The sequence below is a fragment of the Salmo salar genome, chromosome ssa21 (genome assembly GCF_905237065.1).
Source record: "Salmo salar chromosome ssa21, Ssal_v3.1, whole genome shotgun sequence".
Taxonomy (NCBI): domain Eukaryota; kingdom Metazoa; phylum Chordata; class Actinopteri; order Salmoniformes; family Salmonidae; genus Salmo; species Salmo salar.
Window position 1 is genome coordinate 48,107,341 of NC_059462.1, and position 23,582 is coordinate 48,130,922.

The window sequence follows — 23,582 nt, forward strand, 5'->3', positions numbered from 1 at the left end:
GTGAGATGTAGCCTACTACAGTGAGATACAGCCTACAGCTTACTACAGTGAGATGCAGCCTACTACAGTGAGATGCAGCCTACTACAGTGAGATACAGCCTACAGCCTACTACAGTGAGATACAGCCTACTACAGTGAGATGTAGCCTACTACAGTGAGATACAGCCTACTACAGTGAGATGCAGCCTACTACAGTGAGATGCAGCCTACTACAGTGAGATACAGCCTACTACAGTGAGATACAGCCTACTACAGTGAGATGTAGCCTACTACAGTGAGATACAGCATACTACAGTGAGATGCAGCCTACTACAGTGAGATACAGCCTACAGCCTACTACAGTGAGATGCAGCCTACAGCCTACTACAGTGAGATGCAGCCTACTACAGTGAGATACAGCCTACTACAGTGAGATGCAGCCTACTACAGTGAGATGCAGCCTACTACAGTGAGATGCAGCCTACAGCCTACTACAGTGAGATGCAGCCTACAGCCTACTACAGTGAGATGCAGCCATGCAAAGCTGTCTTGTCAAACAAAAAGGCCTATAAGCCTGCTAGCAACACGTAGTGATATGGCACAATACATTTCTGTGGATCAAATTTGACTCATGTAATCAATTAAGCAATGCCAGCCTACCGTTACGTCCAGTTCCATTTACAACCACAAAAACCCCTAGGCTACCAAGAAAACCATAGTAGAATGGATCGATTTCTATGATGAGACATACTGATATGTAGCTATACCCAGGGGCTTCATTTGGGTTCTTGCATTGGAATTATATTGAATTCTGCAGTAACTGAGTATTCCAGCTACTCTCTTTCTATGAACCAGTTGCTATTTAATTAATGTTTTTGGACAGAGTACCTACGGCTAGGTTAGGATTCTAGGCTAACTTGGGCTGGCTCCTTTGTTCTAAGATCGTAAGGAACAATCGAAGGTGGAGCGCGCTGTGGAGCCATTATCCTTGCGGATTGGTGGGGAGGCTCTGCCCGCAGAGCTAGCTGGCGCTCGGCAGCATCATTGCTTGGCAGCATCATGGCATCGGCATGGTGGCGGCTTCGGTGGATTAATGCTGCTGCTCATCTCTCTCCTTTTCTTTGGGGTACTTTGGCGAAGCCAATTTCTGATATCCATTGTGGCAGTGGGAAATTAGTAGGTTCGAGCTAGCTAAATAGGCTAAGGCTAATAACACTAAAGCTTTTTACAGCTAGCTAAGAAGCTAACTAAACTCTGTAATGGTGAGGCAGAGTTGAGTGAAGCAGCTTCAATGGTAAACTTGACCCAGCCCTTTATAAATAAATCAAAAAATTACAGGCGGAGGCATATCCCTTTATTCACTGAGCCTACCACAGATGGAAACACAAAGGAGTCATACCTAACCGCCCCGTGGCTTTCCATACCCCCCCTACAAACACAGCAACACGCTCTGTCCATTGTGCTGACACAGTGCAGCGGAGATACAGATTTTGAGCCAACCTGTCACTCAATCATTTGAACTTTTTTGCTGTTTTTATATCGGGACATAAAACTAAAACACAAGTTTCAACTGAGGGGGCTAAGCCCCCTTTGCCCCGTTGTGGAACTGGGCCTGCTAAGAAAGGAAGGACTAAGCCTAATGGAAGGACTAAGCCTAATGGAAAGACTAAGCCTAAAGGAAAGACTAAGCCTAATGGAAAGACTAAGCCTAATGGAAAGACTAAGCCTAATGGAAAGACTAAGCCTAATGGAAGGACTAAGCCTAACTGAAGTGTATTTTTTTCCCCCTTTATTTTGACAGGGATTCAGGCTGAGACCAAGGTCTTTTTTACCGATGAGCCCTGTATACACATCAGTACACATCAATATACACATCAATATTCACATCAGTACACATCAATATACACATCAGTACACACATCAGTATACACATCACTCTACACATCAATATACACATCAATACACGAAAAGCAAAACACAATCATAGAAAACAAACACATTCTTCAGTAAAAAAGGTCCTCAATCTGCCTTTTGAATTGCCATAAGGTCCCCAATTTTAGACAGCAAACAAACTAAAAGCTGCTTTTTCCTGACTCTGTGTCATCAGTGAGTTGCATTGTGTTGCATAACAATCTTTTGTTATCTTGTGCATGTTTGACATACAGGCTCTGAACGGCTTCGTGCTGGTGATCACTAATGATGGGACCATTTTCTACTCCTCTCACACCATCCAGGATTACCTGGGCTTCCACCAGGTACCGTACAGATTGTCCCTCCTCCCTTTCCGTACCCCAGTGAAGGTTCTATTCCTAAAGCATGAGCAGGATGTTCTGTGCCTCAGCTCATTCATAATGGACATCAGGCATCTGGTGAGGCAGCTGGATCGTCTTTGGGATCTTGGCTGACTAATAGCATTAATTCTACTGCTGGGTCAGCCTGGTGCAGCATTCACATGCATGTTTGCAAACGTTAAAGCATAATCCTCCATCGACACATGGTCATCTCTGCTTGAGGTTTTTATAAATGATTTGCATGCAATACAAACAGAATGATACCCTGTAGAGGTTGTCACTGTAGAGACGGTTGCCTATAGATGCTATGGCATCAAATCATTTTCTCAATGAGACTAACCTGTATAAACCTGGTTAAATGGAAATAATATTCATTGGACTTATGGTTGGGTTTGGGGGTTGCGTGCGGTGTCTGCTGCGAACTGTCAGGGGCCGTTGTCTGGGCCCTACCTGCTTGGTGAAGAGTCTGATTCTGCTCAGCAGGTCCACAGAGAGAGACTGGGTGAGACCAGTCTATTAATAGCTTGGCCTTTAGTGGAAAGAGACCACCAGCCGGGGTAGTGGGCAGTGGGCAGCAGCTCTGACCAGCACCACAGCATCACAGACCCTGCAGAGATAGATGGGAATATGGCGGGGGATGGGGGGATAGTGAAGAGGCACAAAGGATTATGCAGTCTACTGTATGACATTCAGGCTCTGGAGAAGTTTAGCACACACTGAGACACTGGTAATTCAACACACTCTTGGAGAGATATCACAGACTCTTTCAGTATATTGATGTTCCCATAACGTCACTCCTTCAGTATAGTGATGTTCCCATAACGTCACTCCTTCAGTATAGTGATGTTCCCATAACGTCACTCCTTCAGTATAGCGATGTTCCCATAACGTCACTCCTTCAGTATAGCGATGTTCCCATAACGTCACTCCTTCAGTATAGCGATGTTCCCATAATGTCACTCCTTCAGTATAGCAATGTTCCCATAACGTCACTCCTTCAGTATAGCGATGTTCAGATAATGTCACTTTTTCCACATTTTGTTACGTTACAGCCTTATTCTAAAACTGATTTAAATCGTTTTTCCCCCTTATCAATCTACACACAGTACCCCATATTTGCCAAACAAAAACAAGTTTTTAGACATTTTTGCAAATGTATAAAAAAAAATAAAAAAAAGAAATATCACATTTACATAAGTATTCAGACCCTTTACTCAGTCCTTTGTTGAAGCACCTTTGGCAGCGATTACAGCCTTGAGATTTCTTGGATATGATGCTGCAAGCTTGGCACACCTGTATTTGGAGAGTTTCCCCCATTCTTCTCTGCAGATCCTCTCAAGCTCTGTCAGGTTGGATGGGGAGCGTCGCTATTTTCAGGTCTCTCCAGAGGTGTTCGATCGGGTTCAAGTCCGGGCTCTGGCTGGGCCACCCAAGGACGTTCAGAGACTTGTTCTGAACCTTTGCCCCAGTTTGAGGTCCTGAGCGTTTTGGAGCAGGTTTTCATCAAGGATCTCTCTGTATTTTGCTCTGTTCATCTTTCCCTCGAACATCCCCACAGCATGATGCTGCCACCACCACCATGCTTCACCGTAGGGATGGTGCCAGGTTTCCTCCAGATGTGACGCTTGGCATTTAGGCCAAGGATAATCTTGTTTCTCATGGTCAGAGAGTCCTTTAAGTGCCTTTTGGCAAAATCCAAGCGGCTGTCATGTGCCTTTTACTGAGGAGTGGCTTTCGTCTGGCCACTCTACCATAAAGGCCTGATTGGTGGAGTGCTGCAGAGATGGTTGTCCTTCTGGAAGGTTCTCCCATCTCCACAGAGGAACTCTGGAGCTCTGTCAGTGACCATCGGTTTCTTGGTCACCTCCCTGACCAAGGCCCTTCTCCCCCGTTTGCTCAGTTTGGCCGGCCGGCCAGCTCTAGGAAGAGACTTGGGGTTTCCAGACTTCAACCAATGTGTTCTTGGGGACTTTCAATGCTGCAGACATTTTTTGGTACCCTTCCCCAGATCTGTGCCTCAACACAATCCTGTCTCGGAGCTGTACGGACTATTCCTTCAACTTCATAGCTTTGCTCTGACATGCACTGTCAACTGTGGGACCTTTATATAGACAGGTGTGTGCCTTTCCAAATCATGTCCAATCAATTGCATTTACCACAGGTGGACTCCATTCAAGCTGTAGAAACATCTCAAGGATGATCAATGGAAACAGGATGCACCTGAGCTCAATTTAGAGTCTCATACAAAGGGTCTGAATACTTATGTAAATAAGGTATTTCTGTTTTATTTCTGTTTTCTAAAAACCTGTTTTCGCTTTGTCATTATGGGGTATTGTGTGTAGATTGATGAGGATTTTTACAATCCATTTCAGAATAAGGCTGTAACATAACAATGTGGAAAAAGTGAAGGGGTCTGAAGACTTTCTGAATGCACTGTAGCGGTATAGTGTCTGAAGTTCCCATAATGTAATTTACATAAGGATCTATCATTTAGACGTTGTTTGTCTGTATTGTGCATGCTTTCATCTTTATTTTAACTGCCTCCATGTGATGGATATTTCCATCTTAATTTTGTTTGTCTCTATAATGCCTCCTTCCCTTCGTACTCCCTCACTCTCCTTCCCTCCTCTCTCTACACCCTCTCTCTCCCCCTCCCTCTTCCTCTCTCTCTCTCTCTCTCTCTCTCCCCTCTCCCTCTCTCTCTCTCTTTCCTTCCTCAGACTGATATTATGCACCAGAGTGTGTATGAGTTGGTCCACACTGAGGACCAGCAGGAGCTGAGGAGGAACCTCCACTGGGCCCTCAGCCCACCTGCCATCGTGGACCCACTGGGAGAGTCCTCCTCAGGTGACTTCCTACCTCCACGTTAGACCCTGAAACACCACCTCCGTGTTAGACCCTGAAACACCACCTCCGTGTTAGACCCTGAAACACCACCTCCGTGTTAGACCTTGAAACACCACCTCTGCGTTAGACCCTGAAACACCACCTCCGTGTTAGACCCTGAAACACCACCTCCGTGTTAGACCCTGAAACACCACCTCCGTGTTAGACCCTGAAACACCACCTCCGTGTTAGACCCTGAAACACCACCTCCGTGTTAGACCCTGAAACACCACCTCCGCGTTAGACCCTGAAACACCACCTCCGTGTTAGACCCTGAAACACCACCTCCGTGTTAGACCCTGAAACACCACCTCCGTGTTAGACCCTGAAACACCACCTCCTTGTTAGACCCTGAAACACCACCTCCGTGTTAGACCCTGAAACACCACCTCCGTGTTAGACCCTGAAACACCACCTCCTTGTTAGACCCTGAAACACCACCTCCGTGTTAGACCCTGAAACACCACCTCCGTGTTAGACCCTGAAACACCACCTCTGCGTTAGACCCTGAAACACCACCTCTGCGTTAGACCCTGAAACACCACCTCCATGTTAGACCCTGAAACACCACCTCCGTCAATGAAAAAACATTAAAAGAGATTCAATCATAGAAATTAATGCAGAACTTTCGATAACATTTCCTATGAATACCCTCTACATAATGCGTTACAAATGCAGTTATAACACCTTATGAAGTATGCGTAATGCATTAAATAAGTATATAATAACTCATTATTATGCATTATATAAACATCTATAATGAATTACTGCTCATAAACATTCAAGAAAGGTTCATGCCTCTGCACTGACGTACCTCTCCACTATGGGGTGGTGTTGCACATTTCTTCTTCCCCTGCTGGAGAGGAAGCCGTCACAAGACTACATTAGCCTCTGGGGCAAATTACATAAGTGTATTTTCAACAGAGATAGGAGACCACGGCCATTGAGGACAGGACACACAGTCGGGTCAAAACAGAACACACACAGAACAGAAAAGAACAGAAGCAGAACAGAAAAGTTAGCATTTAGAATGTGCTGAGGGATATTGAAAAAGGCTTTGTTTCAAGTGTCATGACACATCTCTCAGCAGACACCCAAGCCAGACACCTCACGTCAACACACAGTCAACAATGTTGTTATTCATTTGTTAGCTTTTTGTGTTGATGAATTCCTGTACGATCATAAACATAATAATTATTTCATGAGATTACATAATCAGGTTATCACTGATTACCCGTTTGTATGACCATTTAGAGAAGTTGCACACTTTGTTCTGTTTCTACAGTGTGACTGAACTGAATAGTGTAATCTTGAGGATCGTTTCCTAATATAGTGAAATAGGTGGTTAGATGATTTTGATGGTAAAGCCTGGTCTGAACATGTCATATCTTCTGATCCATAGATGTGGAGCCGGAGAGCAGCACCACTGTGACCTATAACCCTGAGCAGCTCCCACCAGAGAACTCCTCCTTCCTGGAGAGGAACTTCGTGTGTCGCTTCCGCTGCCTCCTGGACAACTCCTCTGGCTTCCTGGTAGGTGTTATTGACACCTCACCCCGACCGAACTCTTACAATCTCCCAATAGTGTTTGTCTATTAGTATTTTAAGCTCACCAAGAGGAAAGCTCACACATTGACATAGGGTGACGTGTTAACACGTTGAAATACAATTTTGATGGATGGAAATCAGATTGTTGTCGGACAGACTTTGGACAGATATTCAAACACATGGACAACCGAAGACGAAAAGATACATGTCTAAAACAAAATGTTTGCGTTCCCCCCCCCGGCCCCGCCAGGCCCTGAGTCTGCAGGGCAGGCTGAAGTTCCTGCGTGGTCAGAACCAGCGGCAGGATAACGGGGTCAAGGCCCCGCCCCAGCTGGCCCTGTTTGCCATCGCTACGCCCCTCCAGACCCCCTCCATCCTGGAGATCAGGACCAAGAACATGACCTTCAGAACCAAACACAAGCTGGACTTCACCCCCATGGCCTGCGACGCAAAGTACGCTCACTTTCACTTCCTTATTATGATAATGTTGTGGTGACAGTTGCAATCATCAAAATAAATAGACTACTATTACAATAGTATTGAATAGACTGTCATTTGTCAGTCATACTGCTATTGTTATGTAGTACTGGTTATTATATGATGTGAAATAATTGTTTATTGACATTATCCCTTTTGCAGGGGGAAAATTGTGCTTGGGTATACTGAAGCTGAACTTCGGGTGCGAGGCTCTGGGTATCAGTTTATCCATGCGGCGGATATGTTGTACTGCGCTGAGAACCATGTCCGAAGTAAGCCTCACCTCCATTATGTCTACCTAAAAATACAAACATGGGAGTATTTTATTTGGATTGGGTTGAATTGGTTCTGTCCTCAAACATTGGTGAGGCCAGGTCTGACCAGGTCAAAGATGGTGGTCACAGAGTTCGGACAGCTTTCCCAAGTAATCCCAGTGGATTACGGCGCAGATTGAGCAAAGCCGCAGAGCTGCTAGAGGATAGGATAGGCCACATATACACTACATGAGCAGAGCAGCAGCAATAATCCATATACACTACAACAAAAAGTATGTGGACACCTGCTCGTCGAATATCACATTCCAAAATCATGGGCATTAATATGAAGTTCGTCCCCTTTTTGCTGCTATAACAGCCTTCCACAGGCTTTCCACTAGATGGTGGAACATTGCTGCGGGAACTTGCTTCCATTCAACCACGAGCGTTAGTGAGGTCGGGCACTGATGTTGGGCGTTTAGGCCTGGCTCGCAGTCGGCGTTCCAATTCATCCCAAAGGTGTTCGATGGTGTTATCGTGCTGAAACAGGAAAGGGCCTTCCCCAAACTGTTGCCACAAAGTTGGAAGCACAGAATCGTCTAGAATGTCATTATATGCTACAGAGTTAAGGGGCCTAGCCTGAACCATGAAAACAGCCTCGGACCATTATTCCTCCTCCACCAAACTTGCAGGTAGTGTTCTCCTGACATCCGCCAAACTCAGATTCGTCCATCGGACTGCCAGATGGTGAAGCATGATTCATCACTCCAGAGAACGCGTTTCCACTGCTCCAGAGTCCAATGGCAGTGGGCTTTACACCACTCTTGCTCATGGTGATCTTAGGCTTGTGTGCGGCTGCTCGGCCATGGAAACCCATTTCATGAAGCTCCCGACGAAGAGTTCTTGTGCTGACGTTGCTTCCAGAGGCAGTTTGGAACTTGGTAGTGAGTGTTGCAATCGAGGACAGATTATTTTTTACACGCTTCGTGCTTCGGCACTCAGCTGTACCGTTCTGTTAGCTTGTGTATTTGTATTTATTATGGGTCCCCTTTAGCTGCTGCCAAAGCAGCTACTCTTCCTGGGGTCCAAACACATTAAAGCACTTACATTACATATAAAACAAAAGATAAAACAGTACATCATATAACTTTATTACACCACTACATTTTTTATTTTTTATTTTATTTCAAGTTCTCATTTACAACTGCGACCTGGCCAAGATAAAGCAAAGCAGTTTGACACATACAACAACACAGAGTTACACATGGAGTAAAACAAACAAACAGTCAATAATACAGTAGAAAAATAAGTCTATATACAATGTGAGCAAATGAGGTGAGATAAGGGAGGTAAAGGCAATAAATAGGCCATGGTGGCGAAGTAAATAGAACATAGCAAGTAAAACACTGGAATGGTAGATTTGCAGTAGATGAATGTGCAAAGTAGAAATACTGGGGTGCAAAGGAGCAAAATAAATACAGTAGGGGAAGAGGTAGTTGTTTGGGCTATTTATAGATGGGCTATGTACAGGTGCAGTGATCTGTGAGCTGCTCTGACAGCTGGTGCTTAAAGCTAGTGAGGGAGATAAGTGTTTCCAGTTTCAGAGATTTTTGTAGTTCGTTCCAGTCATTGGCAGCAGAGAACTGGAAGGAGAGGCGGCCAAAGGAGGAATTGGCTTTGGGGGTGACCAGTGAGATATACTGGAGCGTGTGCTACGGGTGGGTGCTGCTATGGTGACCAGCGAGCTGAAATAAGGGGGGAATTTACCTAGCAGGGTCTTGTAGATGACCTGGAGCCAGTGGGTTTGGCGACGAGTATGAAGCGAGGGCCAGCCAACAAGAGCGTACAGGTCGCAGTGGTGGGTAGTATATGGGGCTTTGGTGACAAAACTGATGGCACTGTGATAGACTGCATCCAATTTATTGAGTAGGGTATTGGAGGCTATTTTGTAAATGACATCGCCGAAGTCGAGGATCGGTAGGATGGTCAGTTTTACGAGGGTATGTTTGGCAGCATGAGTGAAGGATGCTTTGTTGCGAAATAGGAAGCCAATTCTAGATTTAACTTTGGATTGGAGATGTTTGATGTGAGTCTGGAAGGAGAGTTTACAGTCTAACCAGACACCTAGGTATTTGTAGTTGTCCACATATTCTAAGTCAGAATCGTCCAGAGTAGTGATGGTAGTCGGGCGGGCAGGTGCAGGCAGCGATCGGTTGAAGAGCATGCATTTCATTTTACTTGCATTTAAGAGCAGTTGGAGGCCACAGAAGGAGAGTTGTGTGGCATTGAAGCTCATCTGGAGGTTAGTTAGCACAGTGTCCAAAGACGGGCCAGAAGTATACAGAATGGTGTCGTCTGCGTAGAGGTGGATCAGAGACTCACCAGTAGCAAGAGCGACATCATTGATGTATACAGAGAAGAGGGTCGGCCCAAGAATTGAACCCTGTGGCACCCCCATAGAGACTGCCAGAGGCCATATATCTACAATACAAAATGTATAATACCATCATACTACAATATTACAATGTGGGCGTATGTGTGTGTCTGTACCTTTGTGTGTTTCTCTTCACAGTCCCCGTTGTTCCATAAGGTGTATTTTTACCTGTTTTTTTATTTATTTTTATCTGATTCTACAGCTTTCATCAGTTACTTGATGTGGAATAGAGTTCCATGTAGTCATGGCTCTTTGTAGTACTGTGCGCCTCCCATAGTCTGTTCTGGACTTGGGGACTGTGAAGAGACCTCTGGTGGCATGTCTTGTGGGGTATGCATGAGAGTCTGAGCTGTGTGCTTGTATTATAAACAGACAGCTCAGTACATTCAGCTTGTCAACACTTCTTACAAAAACAAGTAGTGATGAAGTCGATCTCTCTTCCACTTTGAGCCATGAGAGATTGACATGCATGTCATTAATGTTAGCTCTCCGTGTACTTTTAAGGGCCAGCCGTGCTGCCCTGTTCTGAGCCAACTGCATTTTTCCCTAGTCCCTCTTTGTGGCACCTGACCACACGACTGAACAGTAGTCCAGGTGCAACAAAACTAGGGCCTGTAGGACCTGCCTTGTTGATAGTGTTGTTTAGAAGGCAGAGTAGCGCTTTATTATTATCCCGTGTGGCTCAGTTGGTAGAGCATGGTGTTTGCAACGCCAGGGTTGTAGGTTCGATTCCCACGGGGGGCCAGTACAAAAAAATAAAAAATAATAATAAATAAATAAGGTATGAAATGTATGCATTCACTACTGTAAGTCGCTCTGGAAAAGAGCATCTGCTAAATGACTAAAATGTAAATGTAAAATTATGGACAGACTTCTCCCCATCTTAGCTTCTTCCCACTTTTGGGCTCCCTAATGGTGCAGAGGACTAAGGCACTGCATCTCAGTGCTGGAGGCGTCACTACAGACACCCTGGTTCAAATCCAGGCTGTATCACAACTGGCCGTTATTGGGAGTCCCATAGGGCGGCGCACAATGGGCCCAGCATCGTCCGGGTTTGGCTGGTGTAGGCTGTCATTGTCAATAAGAATTTGTTCTTTAACTGACTTGCCTAGTTAAATAAAGGTTAACATTCCTTTATTTTTTTTATTTTTTTAATTTTTTTTAAATACTGTTGTACATGTTTTGACCATGACAGTTTACAATCCAGGGTTACTCCAAGCAGTTTAGTCACCTCAACTTGCTCAATTTCCACATTTTTCAATACGAGATGTAGTTGAGGTTTCGGGTTTAGTGAATGATTTGTCCCAAATACAATGCTTTTAGTTTTGGAAATATTTAGGACTAATTTATTCGTTGTCACCCATTCTGAAACTAACTGCAGCTTTTTGTTGAGTGTTGCAGTCATTTCAGTCGCTGGAGTAGCTGACGTGTATAGTGTTGAGTGATCCGCATACATAGACACACTGGCTTTACTCAGCATTCACAGTGTAGGTTGGAAAAAGTATGTGAACCCCTAGGCTAATGACTTCTCCAAAAGTTAATTGAAGTCAGGAGTCAGCTAACCTGGAGATTGGAGATGTTGGTTAGAGCTGCCCTGCAATATAAAAAACACTGGAAAAAAAATGTGTTTTCTATTCACATGAAGCATCGTCTGATGTGAACCCTGCATCGAACAAAAGAGATCTCAGAAGACCTAAGATTAAGAATTGTTGACTTGCATAAAGCTGGAAAGGGTTACAAAAGTATCTCTAAAAGCCTTGATGTTCATCAGTCCACAGTAAGACAAATTGTCTATAAACTGAGAAAGTTCAGTACTGTTGCTACTCTCCCTAGGAGTGGGCGTCCTGCAAAGATGACTGCAAGAGCACAGCGCAGAATACTCAATGAGGTTAAGAAGAATCCTAGAGTGTCAGCTAAAGACTTACAGAAATCTCTGGAACATGCTAACATCTCTGTTGACGAGTCTACGATACGTAAAACACTAAACAAGAATGGTGTTCATGGGAGGACACCACGGAAGAAGCCACTTCTGTCCAAAAAAAACATTGCTGCACGTCTGAAGTTCGCAAAAAAGCACCTGGATGTTCCACAGCACTACTGGCAAAATATTCTGTGGACAGATTAAACTAAGGTTGAGTTGTTTGGAAGGAACACACAACACTATGTGGGGAGAAAAAAAGGCACAGCACACCAACATCAAAACCTCATTCCAACTGTAAAGTATGGTGGAGGCAGCATCGTGGTTTGGAGCTGCTTTGCTGCCTCAGGGCCTGGATAGCTTGCTATCATCGATGGAAAAATCAATTCCCACGTTTATCAATATAAGGCTATCTGTCCTCCAATTGAAGCTCAACAGAAGTTGGGTGACGCAACAGGACAACGACCCAAAACACAGAAGTAAATCAACAACAGAATGGCTTCAACAGAAGGAAATGCGCCTTCTGGAGTGGCCCAGTCAGAGTCCTGACCTCAACCCGATTTTAGATGCTGTGGCATGACCTCGAACAGTTCACACAGGACATCCCAAGAATTTTGCTGAAACAGTTTTGTTAAGAGGAATGGTCCAAAATTCCTCCTGACCGTTGTAAAGGTCTGATACGCAACTACAGAAATGTTTAGTTAGGGTTATTGCTGCTAAACGATAGTCAACCAGTTATTAAATCCAAGTGTTCACATTCTTTCCCCCCCCTGCACTGTGAATGTTTACACGGTGTGTTCAATAAAGACATGAAAACGTATAATTGTTTGTGTGTTATTAGTTTAAGCAGACTGTGTTTGTCTATTGTTGTGACTTAGATGAAGATCAGATGTAATTTTATGACCAATTTATGCAGAAATCCAGGTAATTCCTAAGGTTTCAAATACTTTTTCTTGCCACTAACTCTTTATCCACATTGTAGCAGAGGGTGTAAAGCAGTAACACATACGTTTTTCCAGTAGCAGATTATGATCAATAATGTCAAAAGCTGCACTGAAGTCCAACCAAACAGCCCCCCCCCCAATCTTTTTATCATCAATTTCTCTCAGCCAATCATCAGCCATTTATGTAAGTGCTGTGCTTGTTGAATGTCCTTCCCTAAAGCGTGCTGAAATTCTGTTGTCAATTGGTTTACTGTGAAATAGCATTGTATCTGGTCAAACACAATCTTTTCCCAAAATTGACTAAGGGTTGGTAACAGGCTGATTGGTCGGCTATTTGAGTCAGTAAAGGGGGCTTTACTATTCTTGGTTAGCGGAAGGACTTTTGCTTTCCTTCAGGCCTGAGGGCACACACTTTCTAGTAGGCTTAAATTGAAGATATGGCAAATAGGAGTGGCAATATCGTCCACTATTATCCTCAGTAATTTTCCATCCAGATTGTCAGACCCCGGTGGCTTGTCATTGTTGATAGACAACAACAATTTTCACCTCTTCCAACCTCACTTAACTTATATGGGCTATGTTTTGTTCGATAAAGTTCATATGTATATCCAAAAACAGCATTTTACATTGGCGCGTGATGTTCAGAAAATTATATTAGTAATATGCTCTTACCTTTACTGATCTTCGTCAGAATGCACTACCAGGACTGCTACTTCCACAAGAAATGTTGTTTTTGTTCGAAATAATCCATATTTATGTCCAAATATGTTTTGTTCGTGCGTACAGATCACTTATCCAAAGGCATAACGCACGAGCGCGGAACGAGAGACGAAAAGTGAAAATGTTCCATTACCGTACTTAGAAGCATGTCAAACGCTGTTTAAAATCAATCTTTATGGTATTGTTAACGTAAAATTGTGATAATATTCCAACCGGACAATAGCGTATTCATTCAAGAAGAAAAAGAAGGAGGGGCGCGCTTGCGGGACCGAGCATATCCAATCCCTTTGTTGCCAGGCAGACCACTCAGTAACTGAGCTCCTATAATCTGCCCAGTGACAGGAGAATGCTCAAACCACTTTCTGAAGGCTTTAGACAGCCAATGGAAGCCTTAGGAAGTGCAACGTGACCCCACAGACACTGTAGCTTCGATAGAGAATCAAAAGAAGAACTACAATTCTCAGACTTTCCACTTCCTGCTTAGATTTTTCTCAGGTTTCTGCCTGCCATATGAGTTCTGTTATACTCACAGACACCATTCAAACAGTTTTAGAAACTTCAGAGTGTTTTCTATCCAAATCTACCAATAATATGCATATTACTACAGGTTACTACTCTGGGCCAGAGTAGTAACCTGTTTAAATTGGGTACGTTTTTCATCCGGCCGTGAAAATACTGCCCCTTAGCCCAGACAGGTTAACAGAATTCAAAAGTACAATGCTTGTCTTTCATAATTTGGTCAGATATAGTTGGATGTGTAGTGTCAGCGTTTGTTGCTGGAATGTCATGCCTAAGTTATCTTGCCAATGAATAAGTAATTAAAGTGGTTGGCAAAATCAGTGGGTTTTGTGATGAATGAGCCACCTGATTCAATCAATGATGGAGCCGAGTTTGCCTTTTTCCCAAAATGTTATTTAAGGTGCTCCAAAGCTTTTTACTATCATTCTTTATATAATTTATTTTTGTTTCATAGTGTAGTTTCTTTTTATTTAGTTTAGTCACATAATTTATTAATTTGCAGTACGTTTGCCAATTGTTTGGGCTGCCAGATGTATGGCCTACTGCGTCGTGGCTGAGCCGTTGTTGCTCCTAGACATTTCCACTTCACAATAACATGACTTACAGTTGCCCGGGGCAGCTCTAGCAGGGCAGAAATTTGACCAACTGACTTGTTGGAAAGGTGGCATCCTATGTGCCACATTGAAAGTCACTGAGCTCTTCAGTAAGGCCATTCTACTGCCAATGTTTGTCTATGGAGATTGCATGGCAGTGTGCTCGATTTTTATACATCTGTCAGCAACGGGTGTGGCTGAAATAGCCAAATCCACTAATTTGAAGAAGGGATGACCACATACTTTTGTATATATAGTGTAGCTACCAACATAGCCACACAATTAATATTACAGGGTACATCTAGTTACCCCCTCTGCCTAATGGAATTTGCTCTAGATTCTAGATTTCTAGCTACCATTGCCTTATACTCCTTGACAGAGTCCAGAGTAAATATAACAGTTAGCTAGATATCTTCAGAAAGTTGAACCATGAACCTGATTCCTAATCTACCGTACCCGTTGCCACATCTGCCTACTAGTGCTGAAGCTTGAATTGAATGTGCATGTGTACCCTTCCATCCTAAACGACTGTGTCCTGTGGTTCCAGTGATGAAGACAGGGGAGAGCGGTCTGACCGTGTTCAGGCTCCTCACCAAGGACAACCTCTGGAAGTGGGTCCAGGCCAACGCCAGGCTGGTGTACAAGAACGGCAAACCAGACTACATCATCGCCACACAGAGGCCTCTGATGTACGTGCACTCCCCTGGGCCCTGTTACTGTCTGGGAACAGTCGTTTTCCTAGTCAGGTCACCTGGCCAGAAAATACTCAGTCCTCATAGACGTAGGGCCACAGCTATGACACAGTTATGACATCAGACAACACAGATGGAGGAAGGGATTATGTGGTCCTCTGTAGTTCACTTAGTAGAACATGGTCCTCTGTAGTTCAGTTAGTAGAACATGGTCCTCTGTAGCTCAGTTAGTAGAACATGGTCCTCTGTAGTTCAGTTAGTAGAACATGGTCCTCTGTAGTTCAATTAGTAGAACATGGTCCTCTGTAGTTCAGTTAGTAGAGCATGGCTCCAGGTCCTCTGTAGCTCAGTTAGTAGAACACGGTCCTCTGTAGTTCAGTTAGTAGAGCATGGCTCCAGGTCCTCTGTAGCTCAGTTAGTAGAACATGGTCCTCTGTAGTTCAGTTAGTAGAACATGGTCCTCTGTAGATCAATTAGTAGAACATGGTCGTCTGTAGTTCAGTTAGTAGAACATGGTCCTCTGTAGTTCAGTTAGTAGAACATGGTCCTCTGTAGTTCAGTTAGTAGAACATGGTCCTCTGTAGATCAGTTAGTAGAACATGGTCCTCTGTAGTTCAGTTAGTAGAACATGGTCCTCTGTAGTTCAGTTAGTAGAACAGGGTCCTCTGTAGTTCAGTTAGTAGAACATGGTCCTCTGTTGTTCAGTTAGTAGAACATGGTCCTCTGTAGATCAGTTAGTAGAACATGGTCCTCTGTAGTTCAGTTAGTAGAACATGGTCCTCTGTAGTTCAGTTAGTAGAACATGGTCCTCTGTTGTTCAGTTAGTAGAACATGGTCCTCTGTAGTTCAGTTGGTAGAGCATGGTCCTCTGTAGTTCAGTTAGTAGAACATGGTCCCTGTAGTTCAGTTAGTAGAACATGGTCCTCTGTAGTTCAGTTAGTAGAACATGGTCCTCTGTAGTTCAGTTGGTAGAGCATGGTCCTCTGTAGTTCAGTTAGTAGAACATGATCCTCTGTAGCTCAGTTAGTAGAACATGGTCCTCTGTAGTTCAGTTAGTAGAACATGGTCCTCTGTAGTTCAGTTAGTAGAACATGGTCCTCTGTAGTTCAGTTAGTAGAACATGGTCCTCTGTAGTTCAGTTAGTAGAACATGGTCCTCTGTTGTTCAGTCAGTAGAACATGGTCCCTGTAGTTCAGTTAGTAGAACATGGTCCTCTGTAGTTCTGTTAGTAGAGCATGGTGCTTGTAATGCCAGGGTAGTGGGTTCGAGACCGAGATCTCACAGGTGCTGTTTGTTTTCTATCCTTTTAGGGAGGAGGAAGGAGGCGAACACCTACGTAAACGTTCCATGCACCTTCCCTTTACCTTCGCCACAGGAGAGGCCCTGCTCTACCAGTCCAACCATCCAATTGGACGCTTCAACCACAGCACCCAGGGCTCCGAGAAGAACGGCAACAAGTCCAAGAAGGGCCGGATTGACAGGGTGTCCAGGGATGGCCTGGACCCGGGCTCCCTCTTGGGTGCGCTGATGAGTCAGAATGAGTCTGTATATGTCTGCCAGCCGGCCTTGGAGCCCCAGCTGTCCTTCCACAGCAGCCGGGTCGGCTTCTCTGACTCCGACCCCACCGCCCTGCTCCAGGGCTGGGATGAGTCGTCCAACGGAGTGGTGGGTCCGGGGCTTCCAGAGCCGGCGTCGAGCTTCGACCCTATGCTGGCGACTCTGGACTCACTGTCCCTGGGGGGTCTGGGGGGTGGGGTGGACCGGGATGGGGATGGAGGCAATGGGGAGAACTGTTCCAACGGCGAACTGTTTGGGGCTTTGGAGGGCCTGGGGCTGAGCGCTGAGGACCTGGAGCTGCTGCTGCTGGACGAGAGGATGATCCGGGTGGAGATGGACCCTGAGCGGGTTCCCACCCTGGATGACCTGCTGACCAATGATGAAATCCTGTCCTACATCCACAACTCCCTGGAGGCAAAGACAGACGGGGCAGAGGACGGGGACCAGGTACCCTCCACTATCCCAGGAACAAATGCCCCAAAAACCACCACAAAAACAACAAAGGCTCCTGTTGAAAGTAATCCCACTTCTGCCACCAATATGTACCCTCAGTACGTTCCCCATAAGGCCCCCATAGTTCAGCTCTCCCAGCAGATGCAGAAGCACCTCAGCATGCGGCCAGGGAGGGCGGTCCAAGACTGGGCCCAGAATAGCAACCACTTACCCCATCCAGTGGTGAATGGACTGCAGGGGCAGAGTCAGCCAATACACAACAGACAATGGACATCCCCGCACATTCTAGCCAGTACAAAGGTCCCGGTTGACGACTGTCACACCCTGCAGACTCTGTTAAATGGAAAGGCGTCAGAGCCGGATGGGGACCATCACTGGCGGCAAGCCCACCAACGTCAACACTACCTCCAGCATCAGCAGGCCAGGGTCCAGAGACAGCTCCCTCACAGCCATGCCAAACATCCAGGCGCTAATCTCAACGGAGTGTGTGGCATTCCAAACACACACACAGAGCATCGCCCAGCTGGCAAACAGCAATGGCAGGACTATAGCTACTGCCCCCCTGGAGAAACCACCCTGAACAGCAACCCCCCTGGGGAAACCACCCTGAACAGCAACCCCCCTGGGGAATACACCCTGAACAGCAACCCCACTGGGGAAACCACCCTGAACAGCAACCCCCCTGGGGAATACACCCTGAACAGCAACCCCACTGGGGAAACCACCCTGAACAGCAACCCCCCTGGGGAAACCACCCTGAACAGCAACCCCCCTGGGGAATCCACCCTGAACAGCAACCCCACTGGGGAAACCACCCTGAACAGCAACCCCACTGGGGAAACCACCCTGAACAGCAACCCCCCTGGGGAAACCACCCTGAACAGCAACCCCCCTGGGGAAACCACCCTGAACAGCAACCCCCCTGGGGAAACCACCCTGAACAGCAACCCCACTGGGGAAACCACCCTGAACAGCAACCCCACTGGGGAAACCACCCTGAACAGCAACCCCCCTGGGGAATCCACCCTGAACAGCAACCCCCCTGGGGAATCCACCCTGAACAGCAACCCCACTGGGGAAACAACCCTGAACAGCAACCCCCCTGGGGAATCCACCCTGAACAGCAACCGCACTGGGGAAACAACCCTGAACAGCAACCCCTGCCTTAACAATGGCCAGGTACCTCTCCTGACACACACCACCATAGACTCTTGTATGAATTACACTATGGCTGATGTTCCCGGCATGGATTATACCATCAACGGATGTACATATGGGGGGAACGGGCAGCACCACGGGACCGGGGCTGCCATTTCGTCCTACCAGAGGATGAACTACAAGCAGCAGCAGCTGCAGCAGGAGAAGCTGACCCCTCCCTTGGCTCAGGTGCAGTGCCCTCCTCCCTCTGCTACAGTAGAGCAGATCCTTGTGGTTGGACACTCTTCACTGGAGGCCAATGGCATGGTGACCTCTGACATCCCTCACCACCCCAACCACAGTAAGGTGAGACCACATGGATTATATATTCATGCATTGAGTATACAAAACATTAAGAACACCTGCTCTTTCCATGACAGACTGAACAGGTGAATCCAGGTGAAAGCTATGATCCCTTATTGATGTCACTTGTTAAATCCACTTCAATCAGTGTAGATGAAGGGGAGGAGACAGGTTAAAGAAGGATTGTTAAGCCTTGAGACAATATAGACATGGATTGTGTGTGTGCCATTCAGAGGGTGAATGAACAGCACAAAAGATTTAAGTGCGTTTGAACGGGGGTATGGTAGTAGGCGCCAGGCACACTGATTTGTGTCAAGAACTGCAATGCTGCTGCGTTTTTCACGCTCAACAGTTTCCCATGTGTATCAAGAATGGTCCACCACCCAAAGGACATCCAGCCAATTTAGCACAACTGTGCGAAGCATTAAGGTCAACATGGGCCAGCATCCCTATAGAACGCTTTCGACACCTTGTAGAGTCCATGTCCCGACGAATTGAGGCTATTCTGAGGGAAACGAGGGGGCTGCGACTCAATATTAGGAAGGTGTTCCTAATGTTATGCACACTCAGTCTTCTAATTCTATTCCTTTGGGTGAGAGTTCCTGACAGTGGCATTAGAGTGGACGTTATGGATAGGATTAGGGACAACGGTCCCTAACAGAGGGCCTCAGAGGCCTTGCAAGCTGGACAGTGTAGGTCAAAATTCTGAATAATCCCCCGAGTTGCTTTGCATTGTTGGTTTTGTCTTCAGTGAACATAATGGAGTTTATGTAAAGGGACACTCATACAGTAAGACACAACACACACAGTAGAAGCCCTCTAACTTCAACACTGACATCTTGTGCTAACTGTTCCTTGACAGATTCCTACTTTCACTTCTCTTCCTCCTCCTGTCAACAATAACATAATTATTCCTCCCCTCATGATTATTCAACAATAAAGTTTATATACTGTTATTTTTGCACCCCTTTCTTTTGTGGCACTTGTTCAGGGTCAGTACACTCTTAGAAAAAAGTTGCTATCTATAACCTTTAAAGGGTTCTTCAGCTGTCCCCATATGGATAACCCTTTGAAGAACCATTTTTGGTTCCAGGTAGAACCCTTTTTGGTTCCAGGTAGAACCTTTTTGGGTTCCATGTTGAACCCTTTCCACAGAGGGTTCTACATGGAACCCAAAAGGGTTCTACCTCGAACCAAAAAGGGTTCTACCTGGAACCAAAAAGAGTGGTCCTATGGGGACAGCTGAAGAACCCTTTTGGAACCTTTTTTTTCTAAGACTGTAGCATTTAATTAATGGCCACTATTTAAAGGGAACTGACAAGCACTTAATTGCAGGTTTAAGACAAAGGGTTCTGTAGAGACAGTAAGGTTCCATAGTTCACACCAGGACAGGAGGTGCTACTCAGGGCCGCAATGTGTTTAGATAAATATTTACAATCACCATTCATTCACAAATAACTTCCATAATTAATACTGCAAATCACAAAATGGGTAAGCGCAAGTTTAAATTATTTTTTAGATTGATGATGTTTGATATTGAGAATGTATCTTTCAACAGCTCTTTATTAAATTGCTAATATGGCTGACGAAGCAGTCATTGGTTTTTCACTTGTCAATCTACTGCTGGTAGTCACCCATCAACATCATACCATTCACAAGCTGAAAGGCAGGTTCCCTTCATTGTCACCATGTCTTCTTCTTTTCTCAGATGGAAAATGGCTGCGTTCTTAACGGGACCTACTCAGGAGGCTGTGTTCTGCCCAATAGGAGTGGTGCCCTCTAACGGCCAACTCCCCTGCCCTCCTCAGCCTCCCAGACCCCCAGACCTCAGGCTTTTACCTCCGACTGGGGACCTCCAGGGGACACTGACTGACTGGAGGGTCCCCACCCACCCACCCTACCACTGGACCAGCTTGTTACTCTACTTGACAACATGGAAACAAAAGCAACACTTAGGCCTACATATTTTTGGTACTTTTGTTTGGTTGGGTTTGATGTTTCATAACAACATAATCATCATTTGAGTCCTTTGTTTACAATATGACGTCAGAGCGCTAAAGTTGAGTTTTATTCTGTTTTTAAAATAACTCAGAAGAAAATAAGTCTTAGAAGTGTTGTTACTGTTTTTTTTATGTAAAAACATATATATTTTTAGTCCTGGTAGAAGTACAACATAGTCATTGGTAGTCATGGAGACACCACCTAACCCTGCATGTATAGATGCTTATGGCACCATCATCTTTATGATTTGTTGTGACACATGACATCATGATCGGTGTCATGAGTTGTCATACAACAGGAATGGAACCTTCAAATGCAAAGTCCAGTGCTCATGAGGTTCCTCTATTGGGTAACATTTAATGAATTGTTTCAGAATATTAGATTAACTAATGTAAAGCTTTGAAGAAGGAAAAACAGGTCTAGAATATCCTGCACTTTATTTCAAGCACCCAGTGATGCAGATACGGTAGTCGGTCAGGGAAACTAGGGTTATTTAGGTCCCCAAAAACATTATACAGAGATGGACCTTCTTTTGCATTTTAATATTTGAGGTTGGGAAATCTGTAACAATTGTTGTCTTTTTGTTCTATTTTTGCGGTATTATATTTCAGGTGATCGGTTGATGTCCTCACACTTCTGTACAATTGTCATATTTTTGTTCACTTGAATTATCATTTTGTTGTTGTCGTTGACATCTTGTACCTCCTGTGAGAGTGTTTGACCAATACTAAAGTCAACTGTGACTGAGCTAGCTGAAAGCTGCTTTGAATTCAGTATTTATTCATTTGTGATTCAAGTCCTCTAACATACATTACAAGATACCATCTTGGTGAGATGGGAAGTACTGTATATTGTCAGAATCTAGACGTTGCCAGCAACTATTCCAGTCTTATGATGATCTAATGACAGTTCACTGACATCTGAAAACCAAACCGTCTCTTCTGGAAGGATACCATGTTGAATGTTTTATGTAAACACTAAATGATTGGGCAGTAATGCTAAATATAATTATTTCATCATGGAGATGCTGAAAAGAGATTTCCTTGTAGTTGTTACAATGATTATCATCATTATTATTGTTATTATTACCATTATTGTCCTTTATTGTGTTTTAAGTTGAAATGTGATACACAAGTGGTTTCAGAATCAACTTGGTTTCTTTCCTCTTTCTTTTTTTACTATTAAAATGTTTGATATATTTAATATGATTGATGTGGCCTATTAACAATATGATTAAAAAAAGTGCAAACAATGGATTTGAGAAATACAGGTATGTAAATAAGTTCTGCGTCATTTCACTTGTTTTAAAACACTGCTGCTTATCAAACTCTTGTGTTGACTGCATTTGCATTGTACGTACAATGCATTCAGTAAGTATTCAGACCCCTTGACTTTGAGCTCAGGTACGTCCTGTTTCCATTGATCATCCTTGAGATGTTTCTACAACTTGATTGGAGTCCACCTGTGATAAATTCAATTGATCGGACATGATTTGGAAAGGCACACACCTGTCTATATAAGGTCCCACAGTTGACAGTGCATGTTAGAGCAAAAACCAAGCCATGAGGACGAAGGAATTGTCCGTAGACCTCCGAGAAAGGATTGTGTTGAGGCACAGATCTGGGGAAGGGTACCAAACATTTCTGCAGCATTGGAGGTCCCCAAGAACACAGTGGCCTCCATCATTCTTAAGTGGATGATGAGTGTGAAAATCTGTCATCAAGGCAAAGGGTGGCTACTTTGAAGAATCTCAATTATAAAATATATTTTGATTTGTTTAATACTTTTTTGGTTACTACATGATTCCTTATGTGTTATTTCATAGTTGTGATGTCTTCACTATTATACTACAAGGTAGAAAATAGTAAACAAAGAAAAACCCTGGAATGAGTAGGTGTGTCTAAACTTTTGACTGGTACTGTGTGTAAAGGTGATTTTTCAAACCTGTTTTTACTGTGTCATGGGGTATTGTGAGTAGATTGATGAGGAAAAATAACATTTTAATCCATTTTAGGATAAGGCTGTACAGTATGTGGAAAAAGTCAAGAGGTCTGAATACTTTCTGAATACACTGTACATGTACTCTCTCATGTCACAAAAAAGGTTGGACTCTTCTGATATTCCAAATTGGTGCCATACTACTGAAACTCAATTAATTTAACGTATTGAGAACTTTACTATGAGTCTTTTACTCAGTCACATTGAATTTACTTTTAACATGCTAACAGGAACAGATGTAGTTGTTATGAGATACATTTTGACCCATGGCCTTTGACTGCTTGTTTCAAATGTATTATTTTGGTCCTTTGAAATAAAGGATTTTTGCAATCACATTGATACTTTAATATTATTTGACAAATGTGTTCAAGCGAGTTTTGTCTTTAATAAGGGTTTTTGGCAAAGATATAGGATCTTAATTTTACCATTTTCTCACAGCAGGAAAATAATCCTGCAGCAACAGGAAATGTTAATTATTGTGGATTATAATTAATGCAGATTTTTGTAGGGGTTGATCAAAAAATGTGTTAGGCCAAATCAAGTCTGACATTTTAATGTTTGAATACAAGTTTGCATGATAGGCGTCTTTGGGTCCATGAAAAGCGCTATATATATCCCATGTGTTGTTATTATTATTATAATATTCAGTGAGTCATCTGAAAAATACCTACTGTGTCCAATGGAGACAAATATGAAAAGCATGAATCACATGAAAGAGGCAGACTAAAATATCTCTTTATGATGGTTTGAACTTTGGCCCTTGCTCTACTGCAGCAGTACTTTAGAAGTATTCAGACAGGCTTTTAAAGGCATGGCCT

At 44.2% G+C, this 23,582-nt stretch overlaps 1 protein-coding gene across 1 annotated transcript in view; it reads left to right on the forward strand.

Annotated features, from left to right (window-relative positions):
- LOC106582435 (aryl hydrocarbon receptor) overlaps positions 1-22,347 on the forward strand; it is a 45,304-nt gene extending 22,957 nt beyond the window's left edge. The window contains exons 4-11 of the mRNA XM_014165544.2: positions 2,145-2,234; positions 4,991-5,117; positions 6,559-6,689; positions 6,955-7,157; positions 7,344-7,453; positions 15,111-15,252; positions 16,566-18,768; positions 20,474-22,347. Coding sequence (XP_014021019.1) covers positions 2,145-2,234; positions 4,991-5,117; positions 6,559-6,689; positions 6,955-7,157; positions 7,344-7,453; positions 15,111-15,252; positions 16,566-18,768; positions 20,474-20,548 — 3,081 coding nt within the window. The 3' untranslated portion in view covers positions 20,549-22,347. The remainder of the gene's footprint in view (positions 1-2,144; positions 2,235-4,990; positions 5,118-6,558; positions 6,690-6,954; positions 7,158-7,343; positions 7,454-15,110; positions 15,253-16,565; positions 18,769-20,473) is intronic.
- Positions 22,348-23,582: the final 1,235 nt, after the last annotated feature.